Source organism: Macaca thibetana, chromosome 19 (genome assembly GCF_024542745.1).
Source record: "Macaca thibetana thibetana isolate TM-01 chromosome 19, ASM2454274v1, whole genome shotgun sequence".
Taxonomy (NCBI): Eukaryota; Metazoa; Chordata; class Mammalia; order Primates; family Cercopithecidae; genus Macaca; species Macaca thibetana.
The window spans coordinates 32,673,477-32,689,004 of NC_065596.1; the positions used below are offsets into that span (position 1 = coordinate 32,673,477).

Sequence of the window (15,528 nt, forward strand, 5' to 3'; positions counted from 1 at the left end):
GCTCCACGAATGAGAGGGGCAGAAGCAGGTTATTGTCTTTTAGGGGTTGGCATCTGCTTGGCCACTGCTGATGCAGGGGTTGCCCTGATCCCTGTGCCTACGCCTTCTCTTTCCCAGGAGCTGGTGTCCGACGCCAACCAACATGTCAAGTCAGCCCTGGCCTCGGTCATCATGGGCCTCTCTCCCATCTTGGGCAAAGACAACACCATCGAGCACCTCTTGCCCCTCTTCCTGGCTCAGCTGAAGGATGAGGTAAGGGTGCCAGGATCTCAGCTCTGGGTTTGTGGAGGGGACAGGTTACCTGGATTGACCAGGAATCTCCTGATATCTCAACAGACATCCAGACCTTTGCTGAGTTGCCTGTTTGTGGGCATAGCTGTGTGTTCATGCATTCATTACTCCTGGCAGTCTGCATGAGTCCTTTCCTGGGCATTAAAGATATGAATAATAGAGCCAGAAATTTTAAAAAGTTTTTATTTATGGCTGGGTGCGGTGGCTCACACCTGTAATCCCAGCACTTTGGGAGGCTGAGGCGGGTGGATCACCTGAGGTCAGGAGTTTGAGACCAGCCTGGGCAACATGGTGAAACCCCGTCTCTACTGAAAATGCAAAAATTAACCAGGCATGGTGGCGGGTGCCTGTAATCTCAGCTATTCGGGAAGCCGAGGCAGGAGAATCACTTGAATTCAGGAGGCAGAGGTTGCAGTGAGCCGAGATCACACTACTGCACTCCAGCCTGGACAACAGGGCAAGACTCTGTCTCAAAAAAAAAAAAAAAATTATTTATTTATGTTTTGAGATAGTGTCTTACTTTGTTGCCCACACTGCAGCACAGTGGTGTGATCATGGTCCACTGCAGCCTCCACCTTCTAGGCTCAAGTGATCCTCCCACTTTAGCCTCCCAAGTAGCTGGGGCTACAGGTAAGAGCCGCCACATCCAGCTAATTTTTAAAAACATGTTCTATAGAGACGAGGTCTTGCTAGGTTGCCCAGGTTTGTCTTGAACTCCTGGTCTCAAGTGATCCTCCTGCCTTGGCCTCCAAAGGCCTGGGATTATAGGTGTGAGCCGCTGCACCCAGCCTAGAATAAGACAGTTTTGAACCTCACAAGTCTTCAGAGACTGACATTGGAGAGAGACAAGCAGTCCCATGATGCCATTAAGGTGTTACAGGTGCTGTTAAGGACGAGTTCATGTTTTTTAGGGTTTAGGCTAAGGTGCTGTAATAGAGACCCTAGAATACATTCTGGCTTAAATTAGATGGAGGATTTTTTTTCTCTGTCTCATAACAGTATAGGTAGTCCTACACTGGTGGGTTAGTCCTGCTGACCTCAACTGTCTCTGAGTCTCAGGCAACTTCTCCAGTTTTAGCATCTCTTAGTCAGCATGGAGGGGTCAGGCACAGACCACAGCAGGCCCGGTCCTCTGAAGGACGAGAGGACGAGATTCTTCACATGTGCTTGCACCCCATACACCCATTGGCCAGGGAGGGTCACATGACCACACCAGCAGTTCAGGTTGCCTGGATTACAGAGGATGAGAGGCGGTGCTGGGTGATGACTGTAGAGATCATCAGGGTGACCATGGGGAAGGAGCTTGGACTTGACTGTGGGCAAGTGGAAGAGCCAGAGTAGAGTTGGTATTAGAAAGCACCCTGGGCTTATGTGAAGGAAAGATTGAAGTGAGGTGGCCAGCAGAAGTGTAGGAAGACCAAACTGGAGGGTGCTGTGAGAGTCTGGAAGGCTGAGGATAGACTAAGTGGTATGTAGAGATGAGGCTGCAGTGGTATGGAAGGATTCAAGATTGTTCAGGAGGCAGAAGGGACCACGTGGTGGTTTTTGCCTTGGTAGTGAAGAACTGGGCAGATTGTTTGCCAGTGTGTGACATCTTTGTTCCCAAAGGCCTCAGTCTTTCTCTCTTCCCCATCCCTTTCTTATACACAGGCACATACATAGTGTGCTAGAAAGTTGGAGGAAATACTGCAACAGAAAGTATTACATCACACTTCAGTCCCACATGCCCCTAAAAGTTATGTTACTCAATTCCGCTACAGTGGAGTAATCTCTTAGCCGCAGAATTATAGTCAATTTTTTAATACATTGAAAAGAGTGAGCTATTTTTAATGTATTTTTTATTCTTTTTGTTTTTCCGTATTAGTGGGTGATTAACAGTGTACTATTTTAAATCAGTTATTTACGTCAGTTGCTAAAAGTTTGAATCATTAATATTCATGACACATTTTATGACTTAAGTAATTTATCTGAGTTATCCTTCACTTGCACGTATTTTCTTTTATAATCATGTTTTATAGATATAACTATAATTTGTGTTTTTGATGCTTTAATGGGCATAATTTGGCAGGTGAGAGCCCCTCAACCTGTCTGCTATGTCATTTCACACCTTTCCAGAGTTTTGGAGAGCATTTTGCCTCTGGCATCAGGGAAGGATCCGGGCTCAGCCCAGTGTGAAGGCAAGCCCATACATGATGCAAGTGCACTTACAGCGCTTGCTAGGACTAGAGCATTTTTTGCTCCAGTTTCACCTTCAGCAAGCACTATATGGTAATCATGTGCTGGCAGCCAGCCTGTCTCAGGGCAGCTTATCTTAAAAAGAAGAGAAGAGCCAGCATGGTTTTCTTGGTATGAGGAATTAATCTGACTTATATTTGGGATTTCCATTTTAGATGTATAAAATTTATATTTCACATTTTGACTCTTCCCCAGAATGTATAAGCTTGTCTAAATAAAAAAGGCTACCTTTTTGGTGCACCAAAAAGAAGTCTTTTTAAATGGGTAAGGTATATAGTCTCTGAGCCTTCCCTTCTCATGCGTTCAGCACCTTGAGGCTCACACACCAAGGGCTGGAGCCGGGCAAGGGCCAGTCCTATCTTTGGAATGTGCAGGGTTTCAACAGCCCAGGCCTGCCAGGCTTGTTCACTTGGTTTATTGATTCATTTCAGTGCTCCTTTGTTTATTTATTTTTTTTAGACTAGAGTAGCTTTAATAAGGAAATAGTTTTCTTCCTTCCCCTCTCCCATGTTGTGGATTGATGTCCAGAAAGGAACCCATGTTAGCAAGCAGCAGAGCTAGGATTAGAAGAATCATGTCTGCCTATTTTTTCCAGGGGGCTGTCTTTTCCTACTGTGATTCTTAAAAGTCCTTTCAAAATGGTTAAACATTTCTTGTGATACTATTGTAAGGTTTAAGAATCTGCTTAACTTAGCAGTCCATGCTGCCTGCTTTTTGTGTGCCTTTAATGTGCCCCTGGGACTGGGAGCTAGGTTTGGGCAGGAGTAGGGCGTTGGGAGATGTCCATTATACAAAGTTGATGCAGCTGAGCTTTTTTCATCCTGGGATTCTATGGACATTGCATTCTCTCAGAATCCTTCTTTCCTCTCCTCAGTGCCCTGAGGTACGGCTGAACATCATCTCCAACCTGGACTGTGTGAATGAGGTGATTGGCATCCGGCAGCTGTCCCAGTCCCTGCTCCCTGCCATTGTGGAGCTGGCTGAGGACGCCAAGTGGCGGGTGCGGCTGGCCATCATTGAGTACATGCCCCTGCTGGCTGGACAGCTGGTGAGTGATGAGGCCTGGGGGCCAGGCAGTGCTGCCTCAGAGGAGGTGCAGTATGTCCAGGGCTGTAATAGGGAAATGGTGTGCCTTGTAGGCTTAGTGGAGGCTGTGACAATGCCTGGGGAGTCAAAGGAAGGGACCCAGGAAATAGGGCCTTAAAAGATGCATTGGATTCAATAAGAAGAGGGAAAGAGCACCTCAGACAAAGTTGAGAAGTATCCGGTCTTTCTGGGGTGGGTGTAGGTTCCATGGGGTGTGGCTAGCAGCTCCCCTTGTCTGCTCTCCCTGGAACCCTTACCTTGGAACCCTTGGTTTCTCCTGTAGGGAGTGGAGTTCTTTGATGAGAAACTTAACTCCTTGTGCATGGCCTGGCTTGTGGATCATGGTGAGTACCTCCACAGGAGCAGCAAGAGGAGATGGAAGCTCCAGAAAGGAAGGATGGATTGGCTGGGGTTGTGGCGGGCAGTGGAGGAGGCTGGAGTCACTCCCCGTGCCACTGGATGCTCATACGGACCAGCTCACATGCTCTTCAGAGTCCTAGAGAAGTGTTGAGTGGGAGGAGGACGAAACAGATCACCCAGGGGTTGCCTGGTATAGTGGAGAGCCAGAGGGCCACTGAGCAGCCAGACCGGGGTTCTGACAGCTCCAAGGTCAGGATTCAAATCTAAAACAAGTCACCTGCTGTCTCTGAATGAGCCCCACACTCATTCTTTAAAACTTCTTATTCCAGTCCCTTGGGGCCATTATGAGAATTGCTCATTGTTTACACTAAGAGAGGTAAAAAATAAAAGGCAATGTTTGTCTCTGTGAAGCCCTGTTTGAAGTAATAAGTGCCACATAATTTAGGCAAATCACTTGTTGGAGCCTTAGTTTGCCCATCTGTAAAATGAGGCCAATAGTGGAATCTACCTCTTGGAGTAGTTGAAAGATACTGTGTTAAAAAACAATTACTAGATAGAGCACATAGTAAGCTCTTTTTTCTCTCTTTGGCTCACATGCAGCCTGGCACCTCGGGGCTGCTTTGTAAGCCATGGTAAGTGTGACCTACATCTTGCCCACATCAGTTCTTCACCTCCAAATCCTTCTCTCTCTCACCCTCACCCTTCTGCAGTATATGCCATCCGCGAAGCAGCCACCAGCAACCTGAAGAAGCTAGTGGAAAAGTTTGGGAAGGAGTGGGCCCATGCCACGATCATTCCCAAGGTCTTGGCCATGTCCGGAGACCCTAACTACCTGCACCGCATGACCACGCTCTTCTGCATCAATGTGAGCCCCCCACCTGCCTGCTGGCCCATCCCTAGGGAACTGCAGTGCCTGGGAGAGGAAGGATGGTAGAGGGTTCCCCAAGGGAGACACCTGGCTTGGGAATGGAGACATGGAGGAGATCTTCTATTCAGAGATGAGTCCTTGGGGAACTGCAGGCAAGGGGGTGGGGCTCCCAGGGTCAGGGTCATAGGGCCTCTGGGACTGGGGACTTGGATGGTGAGGGACCCAGGGCCTGGGAGACTTGACCTGTTGGAGCAGTGATCTCAAGCTTTGTGAGCACCCCTCCCCTTCCCTGAAGAGTGTGTGTCTCTCTCTGTGGTGGGTGAGTGTACAGGCTCTAGGTCAGACCTAGTTATGTGTGTCTCTCTCTGTGGTGGGTGAGTGTACAGGCTCTAGGTCAGACCTAGTTATGTGTGTCTCTCTCTCTGGTGGGTGAGTGTACAGGCTCTAGGTCAGACCTAGTTATGTGTGTCTCTCTCTGTGGTGGGTGAGTGTACAGGCTCTAGGTCAGACCTAGTTATGTGTGTCTCTCTCTGTGGTGGGTGAGTGTACAGGCTCTAGGTCAGACCTAGTTATGTGTGTCTCTCTCTGTGGTGGGTGAGTGTACAGGCTCTAGGTCAGACCTAGTTATGTGTGTCTCTCTCTCTGGTGGGTGAGTGTACAGGCTCTAGGTCAGACCTAGTTTTAAATTCTGGCAGGGCCATACTTTAGCTATGGACCTTGGATAGTTACATAACTACCTTGGATAGTTACCCCTTGATGCTTCGGTCTTTGTAAGGAGGGGTCCTTTACAAATGATGATTACCCTAGGATCCTTACAGCAGTGACCTCCAGAGTGTGGCGTGGGAAGAAATGATCAGAACACTTAGTTGTGTTTATTTTTAAACCCCATTCTTTCATTTCTAGCTCTTTGTATGGTTTACACATAAATCAGTACATGAGATAATTATAATCGTAGGAAAAGCAAATAGACAGGAGCACTTCCTATCTGTAGCCTAACTGTTCTAAGCCCTGTGCATGTATAACCTGATTAATCTTTATACTCACCAGGCTGTGATTACCAGTATGAATCATAGGGCTTGGTAATTAAGGTCCATCTCCAGAGTAATTAAAGGAAGCCTGAGGACAGAGAAACTGGGACATCACAGAATGGAGACGTGGTATTAGGATGGTGTTAGTGGAGTTGGGAGATCCACTCCTGTAACACTGAACTGAGTCCCTGTGTTGCTCAGCCTCTGTAGGGCCTGATAATCACCAGAGTGGCCTGGTCAGAGGCAGTGGGAGATGAGAGTTAGCCAGAAGCTTTGCACTCACCCCTGCTACTCACTGGCCCCCAGGTGCTGTCTGAGGTCTGTGGGCAAGACATCACCACCAAGCACATGCTGCCCACGGTTCTGCGTATGGCTGGGGACCCGGTGGCCAATGTCCGCTTCAATGTGGCCAAGTCTCTGCAGAAGATAGGGCCCATCCTGGACAACAGGTGAGGTCTGGATACTCCCACACACACTGGCAAGGGCTTGTGGGCACCTTCATCTTTGACCTTTGAGGGTAGAGCCCAGGGTCAGAGGCCCGGCACCACTCCTTGCTTGCTGTGTGACCTTGGCTCCTTTCCCTTCTCAAGGTCTGTTTTCTCAACTGTAAAATGAACGTCACAGAATGAAATAGAAAGGGGGGTGATGGGATGGCAGTCTTACATACTAGCAACAAGTCATTAGAAAATGAAATCACCTAATGTTTTATATGTAAGTATTTGTATAATTTATAATTGCACCAAAAATATTAAATAGCCAGGAATAAATTCAGTGAAAGATGTGTAACACCTCTAGTGTAAACTGTAAAACACTACTGTGAGAAATTAAAGCAGACCTGACCAAGGTGGGCAGATCATTTGTGGTCAACATTGCGAAACCCTGTCTTTACTAAAAATACAAAAAATTAGCCGGTGTGGTAGCACACACCTGTAATCCTAGCTGTTTGGGAGCCTGAAGGCAAGAGAACCACTTGAATCCAGGAGGCGGAGGTTGCAGTGAACTGAGATCATGCCACTGCACTCCAGCCTGGGTGACAGAGCCAGACTCTGTCTCAAAAAAAAAAAAAAAAAAAAAAAAAGAAGCCTCGCCTCAATGCATAAACAAATTAATTTGAGATGACAGACCAGAACCAGAAAGATTTAAAAAATAAAACATCTAGAAGAAAATGTAGGAAAATATCTTCATGAGTTAGCGTAGGCACAGCAAACCAGAGGAATTGATGGGTAAGTTGACCTTCTGTAAAATGTAGCACTATTTCTCAAAAGACAGCATTTTGAGAGTAAAATGCAAGCCCTTGACTGGAGGAAGATGTCTGCAATGTATGTTTCTGAGAAAGGACTCATCCACAATACCTGTCTACAAATCAGGCAGGGCAAGAAAGAGATGGGAAAAAAGACTTGAATCGGCTCTTGAAAAAGGATCTCCACATAGCTTGTAAGCATATGACAAGGTGTTCAGCATCATCAGCCTTCAGGAAAGTGCAAATTAAAGCTCAGTGACATATCACTACACACCTCCCAGAACAGCCAATATTAAAGAAGACTCAATGGTGCAAATGTTGAAGACATAGAGCTGGAACTCTCATCCATTGCACGTGAGGCTGTGTATTTAGGGTTTGATCACTCTGAAAACGGGAGTGGAACTGGAGTGGAATTTGGTGAAGCTTGTTATACAAACACCCTGTGAAACAGCCCTTCCACTCCTGGGTCTCTATCCAGGAGAAATGAGTGCTGTTTCTGTCCGAAGAATGTTCATGGTAGCTTTATTCATAGTAGCCATAAAAACAGAAAAAACCTCCATGTCTGCCCACAGTAGAGCAGATAAATTTTAGTTCATTCATACAGTGGAAAACTATTCAGCAGTGAAAAATCAAATGCCTGCTGTAGGCGGCAACACAGGTGGCTCTCACAGATACCATGTTGAGTGAGGAGCCAAACTCAAGAAAACACACCATTTATGTCAAGTTCAGAAACAGGCAGAATGAAAGAATCGAGATGATGGAAGTAAGAATAGTGGTTATTTGGGGAGAACAGGGAGCTGTCAAGTGAAAGGGGGGGACCCACAAAGCCTGCACTTTTGATTTCTGTCTGAATCTGTTCCAGGACACAACCTCAGCTTTAGTTTCTCTCCGAAGTCCTCCTCCATTTCCCAAAACAATTGACTCGGTGCAGGCGGAGTTCCCTGGGCCCCATAGATGAGAGTGGTTGCCTCCTCTGGGCTCCTGGAGACCGGGAACTTTCCCTTGGGACCACTTACCACTCACTTCTTACGTAGCAGTTTGGTCTCTGTCTTGCTCCTGGCCCGGATGCCTCATGGCAAGAAACAAGAGTGATTTAGCTCCCTATTCATTCCATATACATTGTAGGCCTCAGTGAATATGTGTGAAATCAATGAAAGATACCCATTTGTTGGGCCTCAGAGACTTGGGAGTTCTGTGATTCTGTTCTACTTTCCCAGCCTGCTCTGATCTCCGTGTTTGGGGCCCCAGAGAAGTCTGTTGTTGTTTGTCATAATTCTGACTTTTAAAGTAATTGGTTGGTTGGTTGGTTGGTTTTTTTGCAGTTTGTTTGGTTTTCCTTTGAGACAGAATCTCGCTCTGTCGCCCAGGCTGGAGTGCAGTGGTGCAATCTCGGCTCACTGCAACGTCTGCCTCCTGGGTTCAGGCAGTTTTTGTGTTTCAGCCTCTTAAGTTGCTGGGATTACAGGTGTGCACCACCATGCTTGGCTAATTTTTGTACTTTCAGTAGAGACGGGGGTTTTGCCATGTTGTCTAGGCTGGTCTTGAACTCCTGGCCTCAAGTGGTCTGCCCACCTTGGCCTCCCAAAGTGCTAGGATTGCAGGCATGAGCCACCGCGCCTGGCCTTGATTTTACTTTTTTTTTTTTTTTTTTTTTGAGACGGAGTTTCACTCTTGTTGCCCAGGTTGGAATGCAATGACGCAATCTTGGCTCACCACAACCTCCACCTCCCAGGTTCCAGCGATTCTCCTGCCTCAGTCTCCCAAGTAGCTAGGATCACAGGCGTGCACCACCACACCCTACTAATTTTGTATTTTTAGTAGAGACAGGGTTTTTCCATGTTGGCCAGGCTGGTCTCAAACTCCCGACCTCAGATGATCCACCCACCTTGGGCTCCCAAAGTGCTGGGATTACAGATGTGAGCCACCATGCCAGGCCTGATTTTACTTTTAATATACACATAATTATGCATATTTATGGGGGTATAGTAGTGTTTTGATAATGTGTGCAAATGTGTAATGATCAAATTAGGATAATTAGCATATCTATCACCTTAAATGTTTACCGTTTCTTTGTAATGAGAACATTCAAAATCTTCTCTTATAGCTGTTTTGAAATATGCAAAATATTATTGTTAACTATGGTCACCTTCCTGTGCATTGAGCGGAGATTTCTCATTCCTGTGTATGTCCTGGATTCTTGAGACTCCTCCCACCTTGGGTTTGGTGTATCCATGTCTGTGTATACCCTCTTGCTCAAGAGCCCTGTGCCCACCTGTTGCCCCAGTACGCTCCCTTTCCCTGTCTCCTTTTCGCTTTCCAGCACCCTGCAGAGTGAAGTCAAGCCCATCCTAGAGAAGCTGACCCAGGACCAGGATGTGGACGTCAAATACTTTGCCCAGGAGGCTCTGACTGGTAAGACCTAGAAAGCAGGGAGCCCTAGCAGGAGGGTGGACTTTTGAGGACAGGTGCTAGGCTGTCCTTTGAGAACAAGGTCGCAGCTTCTGGGAGGGGGAGGTACCATGGCATTGTGGGCAGAGAGAGGGCTGTGGTTCTGATTCTTGCCTGTTCCTGTTTTCCTAGTTCTGTCTCTCGCCTGATGCTGGAAGAGGAGCAAACACTGGCCTCTAGTGTCCACCTCCAACCCCCACAAGTCCCTCTTTGGAGAGACACTGGGGGGCCTTTGGCTGTCACTCCCTGTGCATGGTCTGACCCCAGGCCCCTTCCCCCAGCACGGTTCCTCCTCTCCCCAGCCTGGGAAGATGTCTCACTGTCCACTTCCCAGTGGGCTGGGGGAGCACGGGGTTGGACAGGACAGCGACCCTGGGAGGAAGGGGCTACTCTGCCCACGTCGGGGAGAGATGTGAGCATCCCGGGTCACTGGATCCTGCTGCTGTAATGGGAACCCCTCCCCCATTTACTTCTCCACCTCCCGTCCTTCCCCTCATTGGTTTTTTTTTGTGTGTCAACTGTGCCATTTTTATTTTATTCCTTTTATTTTCCCCCTTTTCACAGAGAAATAAAGGTCTAGAAGTAGTCAGTCCTCTGGCCTTAGTCATCAGCATGGAGGAGGGGACACCACCCCAGAGTCATAACATCTGCCCTTTTCTCTGGAGAAGATCTTGTTACAGGACCCATTATACCCCTATGTCCCGAGAGAATTCTCTGGGGATCCCCCCAGGAGTGCTGCTGGCCTGTGGAGCAGAGGGTCCACGAGGTGCTCTGGCTGCTGTCCTGTAGTGCAGTTCAGTTTCATAGATGTTGGCCGAGTATTTTGGGGGTTAAGAGCAGGTGCCTTGGAACCAGACTACCTGGGTCCAAATTTTGGCTCCTTCAGTTAATAGACGTGTGACTAGGAGTAGCTTGTTAAGTCTTTATGAGCTCAGTTTTGTATTGTGTAAAATGAGAGTGACATTAGTACCTAGATTGCAGGGTGGGTGGCGAGGACCAAGTGAATTAGTACCTGGTAAGTGTGTAACAGTTTCAACATGAGAAGTACACAACATGGGAAGCAGAGTTAGCTGTACATTGCCAGAGAACCCCCTGTGGGCCATTTCCTGTGTTCTTGAAGAAGACTTGGGCTCTGACCCTGTCCCCAGGAGGTCTATCAGGATTGTACTAGAGAGAGAACTATGGCAAGATAGACCAGTTGTCTCTCAGTATCTATTCTCCCCTTCCTAATATAGAAGCTCTGATTTTTAGCTGGGCACATGACTATATGCATTCCAGGTATTTTCCTAGTGTCTCTTGAGATTAGGTGTGGTACTGTGACCAAATTCTAGTCAAAAAGATGTTGAACAAAAGTGGTATGTGCAGCTTCTAGGAAGTGTTCTTAAGGGTGAAGGCATGATCCCCCACCTTTCCTCCTTCCTGCACTCCTGCACTCTGGAATGTGGACCAGATGGCTAGAGTAGAAGCTGCCACCTTGGGCCAGAAAATGATCTTAGGAGTGAAGGTCAAGGAAGACAGGACAAGATGGAAGGAGCCTGGCTCCCTGAGGCTGTGAAGAGCCATGCCAGTATTGTCACCTGGGAGAATTCAACTGGTTAAGTGCCTGTTCATTTGGGGTTTCATCACTTGAAGGTGACCCGAATTCTAACTGATGCAGGGAGGGGCCTGGAGCACCCTGGAGAAAGGAGCAAGGGACGTAAGGCTGGTGATGTCTGCATGGAAGGGTTTCGCAGAGGACGTGGTGCTTGAGCACATTTTGGCACAGGTGGTGGAAGGGAAATGTGGCTTTGAGTGACAAGGTGATTTCACCAGCTTAGCCCTCATATTACCACATCCCTACTCTGTTAGACTTTATTGTGCCCTAGGAGATGAGGCTGAAGGAGACCAAAAAGCATCTTTAGGAATTACCATTTTTGCCCTGGGCAATAAACTCTTTCCTAGTTGAGAACCACTGCTCTAGAAATGTGAACACACATGTAACTAAGCATGAAAGTCTGACATTAAATCTTGGCTTTCCCTGTGGTTAACGCTGCTGGTCCATTGCAACAAGAGTGCAGTGGACCAGCAGCCTACGCATTCTCAGGAGCTTGTTAGAAATGTAGAACCTCTCGCCCCTTGCCTGGACCTGCTCATTCAGAGCCTTCATTTTAACAAGATGCCCAGGTTCATCTGCACACTGAAGTTTGAGAAGTCGTGCCTTAAACACTTTAACCCAGTTTTTCTCTCTTGAGAGTGAGGTTAATGCTGCCTGGATCTAGGGCTGAGGATGCGCTATGGCTCAGAGGTGGGGTCTAGAATTGGGCACGCATATGCAGACAAGGCTCAGGGATGTCTTGGGGCTGCAAGATTGGGCGACTGATGGAATGGGATCATTACAGGAGGTGGAGGTGCAACGGATACCCTGGATGGGCTGGGTAATGAGGTGATATTCAGCGACCACAGGAGTGAGTATGAGAGACAAGGGTGAAGGACAGCCTGAGTTGTTGAACTTCAGCAGAGTCCTGAGTTAACCAGGAGTTGCCTGGTGTCTTGGGTCACGTGCTCTAGAAGCAGAGCACAAGTGGAGACTCGTTCAAGTGTCTTACTTAGTGCTCTCAGGCAAAGGAGGCTGAGGTTAACTCAACTTCTGTGAACTTTGAGTTGGGAGAACCCAATCAGGTGATGAGTGTGGTGGTGGTAGGAGCAGTTCCTAATCTCCCAGGCTGCAGGCTTTGTTTGCTTCATACACCTGGCCCTCTCTGTAGTAGCTGAAGTTGGCCCCTCGAAGCCTTTGATGCTGGAGCTGGGTCAGGGTGGAGAGACTGCCTGGAGCCAAGACGCACAGCACTGGCCTGTTTCTCCCCCTCTCTAGGCCTAAATCCCAGCAGTTACGTTGGCTGTCTCTAATGGTTCCTTCCACAGCACTGTTCTCCAGAGCCCACACACAAATTTTGTCTCCTTTTGTGATGACTGCACCACTTTGGCTGTTTTCGCCAACAATCTCTTCACTGACCCCTTCCTTCCACTGCTTTGACCCAGACATCTGGATGCGGATGAGGTTGCTGAGTCATTTGGTTTCTTTGGCTAACGCATAGGGGCACGAGGAGAGCTCTAGAGTCACTGTGCCCTTGACTCAAGGTGCAGAATCTGCCTGTGGTGCTTGAGCTGTGGTTGTCACTGGAGGAAAATTAACCATGGCTACCCTGGGCAGGTGAGGATCACGAGGTGGTGCCTCAGACCCTAGAAGCGAACTGCAGGGAATGGACAAGATCCTGCATATGGCCATCAGGACTGGAGGGAAGGAGGACACCAGGTTCATCTACCTAAGCCGGTGGCATCAGGCATAAATAAAAAAAAAAATAGGGCGGAAGCGGTGGCTCATGCCTGTAATCCCAACACTTTGGGAAGCCGAGGTGGGTGGATCACCTGAGGTCAGGAGTTTGAGACCAGCCTGACCAATGTGGTGAAACCTCGTCTCTACTAAAAATATGAAAAAATTAACTGGGCATGCTGGAGGGCGCCTGTAATCCCAGCTACTCAGGAGGCTAAGGCAGGAAGATTGCTTGAATCTGGGAAACAGGGGTTGCAGTGAGCCAAGATCACGCCACTGTACTCGAGCCTGGGCGACAGAACGAGACTCCATCTGAAAAAAAAATCAGGAACTTGTAAAAAAGAGAAAATCCAATGAAGATTCAGTGCCAGGTCCTGACTCCAGCAGGCCTTACCATACAGAGCTGCAAGGTGATGTGGGGTTACAGGCTTCATAGGGCTGGATTTTTCCCAGTCAGCCTCCAGGAAGGGTAAGAGACTGGTAGCTTCACATGTCACAAAACGAAACTGGAAGTTTGGGTTGGCTAATTGGGTCCTTCCCAGACTGGAGGAATGAAGGAAAACCTGAGACCCTAAGTCTTCCTGGGGAATCACTGCGCTCCGTCCCCAAGCACATGCCTTTCCTGAAAAAAAGCTGAGGAGCGGGAATCTGCTTCCCACCCACCGCTTAGCTTGGGCTTAGCCTTAGCCGCTGCTCTGCTGTTCCTCTACCCTGTGCATACTCCAGAGCAGTAGAGAATGGACCTTCCCTGATGCTGAAAATAAGAATGAGGGGCCTAGAATTCCAATCTCACTCTTTCTCTAGGCAAATGGCAGATGATTATTACTCATGAATACTCTGGCTTTCTATGTTGAGTTAATTCAGGGCTGTATTCTTTGCTGTTACTCCTCTTTTTTCATATATTTTATACAGATACTAAGCTTTATTTTATTTTTTGTTCATTTCTTGAGATGGAGTCTCACTGTATTGCCTAGGCTGGAGTGCAGTGGTGCGATCTTGGCTCACTGCAACCTCTGCCTCCTGGGTTGAAGTGATTCTCCTGTCTCAGCCTCCTGAGTAGCTACTGTTACTCTTAAACATGGGTAAAAATACTTTTTTTCTTTTCTTCTTTGGGAAACTAAAAGATTTGCGATTCTCAATTGATTATTCAGCCTGTGGTCGTGTACTGAGGAAGGGTACAGAATCTTACCTCCAGGAGCGTGGAGCTTTAGATAGGATCCTCCTTCCTGAGGCTGGAGCTTACTCTCCTATGTGATCAGAGGCTTTCACAACATCCACATTGGTCTCCAGATCAGCCCTATCACGGAGGCCTGGTCCAGAGACCTTCACATGAAAAGGAAAATGATAAACAAGTGTCCGGGAGACACCATTCTGCAGGGATCCTGCCCTCTTAATAATCTCTATGGCCACAGAAATAACCTTGGGGTTTTCCCGGGAGCTAGCCACCACACACAGATTATGAACTTTGGACAAAAGCCCCAGCCCTAGCCCTCATTCTGATACCTGTCATGCCCAGACTGCTCTCAAAGGCTCATGTGCTGTTACCTCCTGAGAGTCTGCTTATCAGTATGTTTCTGTGCTAATGTAATTGATTGAGTAATGTGGGAAGAGCAACAGGCAAAGGGCAGGATACTGGAAGCTGGGTATAGGGTCCCCTTACCTGATTTATGTTGCTGATTTTCCCAAATACTGATAAAAATGAATTGATCTCTAGGTGGAAAACAGGAGGAACCCCAGACTACATAGTAAGTAGAAAATGAAATAAATGCTGCATGTCATTTAGATAGAGCTCAGCCCTGAGTCACGGAGTCTTTTCAGAACAAAGGAATAGTTCTCCCTTATCTGAAGCTCACTGTGGCCTTGGGAAGCCTGGCATTGAGAATTCTCTGCGTGTTCACTCTTGAGTTCTGTGCCCGCATCACACAGCAATAGAACAGTCCCAAAGGATTCTTAAGGGTGGGGAAAGGCACTAAGAGAAGATGAACCTGTAGCCCCTGTTATACCATCTGGTCTAATTGATACTGCTGTTATCAAGCAAAAGGAGCTGTCTCCCTGAGGCACTGGAAGCCAATATTTTGACACCAGGTTTTTGAGAAAGAAAAACTTTTTATTGTAAGTTGACTCACAAGATGAGTCGAGCTCAAGTCTGTCTCCCTGTGCTGGCTTTAAGGCAGTAATTTAATTATAAAACGTTTAGGAGGTGGATTCTGGGGTTCTCAGATGAGGGTAGAAGGAAAGGAGAGGTCTGGAAAGTCTTCTGGCATGCACGGTTCTCTTCATGTCTCCTCATGCGTCATGTGCAAATTTAGGGGGAGTTAGTTTGAAACATGGTGTGGAAATTGAGGCTGTGACGAAACATGGTGTGGAAATTGAGGCTGTGACATCAGCACGCTTGGTCTGTGCCAACTCCATTTGGCCATATTGGTTTCAACCAATTTTGACCAGTTTTGTAGAGGGCGTTTGAGCATTTCAGAAAGTTATTTCTTACCTGCTGTTCTGTAAATTAATAATTTTTGTTAGTTACTGGTTTATTTAATTCTTTGGGCATGGGTTCACTACCACCTGTCCTAACCCCACTTGATGTTTCCTGGGCCTCCTTACTTTCCACCTTCATTCTCTCATCATACTTTATGTACACTAATAACTCCCCTGCTATTCTGTA

The 15,528-nt window shown here is 47.5% G+C and overlaps 1 protein-coding gene and 1 long non-coding RNA gene across 2 annotated transcripts in view; one reads left to right on the top strand and one right to left on the bottom strand.

The window, feature by feature from the left end:
• Window positions 1-10,141, top strand: part of PPP2R1A (protein phosphatase 2 scaffold subunit Aalpha) — a 526,337-nt gene extending 516,196 nt beyond the window's left edge. The window contains exons 10-16 of the mRNA XM_050771342.1: window positions 118-252; window positions 3,401-3,574; window positions 3,896-3,956; window positions 4,683-4,837; window positions 6,175-6,317; window positions 9,429-9,520; window positions 9,689-10,141. Coding sequence (XP_050627299.1) covers window positions 118-252; window positions 3,401-3,574; window positions 3,896-3,956; window positions 4,683-4,837; window positions 6,175-6,317; window positions 9,429-9,520; window positions 9,689-9,705 — 777 coding nt within the window. The 3' untranslated portion in view covers window positions 9,706-10,141. The remainder of the gene's footprint in view (window positions 1-117; window positions 253-3,400; window positions 3,575-3,895; window positions 3,957-4,682; window positions 4,838-6,174; window positions 6,318-9,428; window positions 9,521-9,688) is intronic.
• On the bottom strand, window positions 6,311-15,208 carry LOC126943083 (uncharacterized). The gene is made up of 3 exons (XR_007721697.1): window positions 14,527-15,208; window positions 14,056-14,189; window positions 6,311-6,472 (listed from the first exon to the last, which is right to left on the bottom strand). It is a non-coding gene; the product is annotated as an uncharacterized LOC126943083 (long non-coding RNA).
• Window positions 15,209-15,528: the final 320 nt, after the last annotated feature.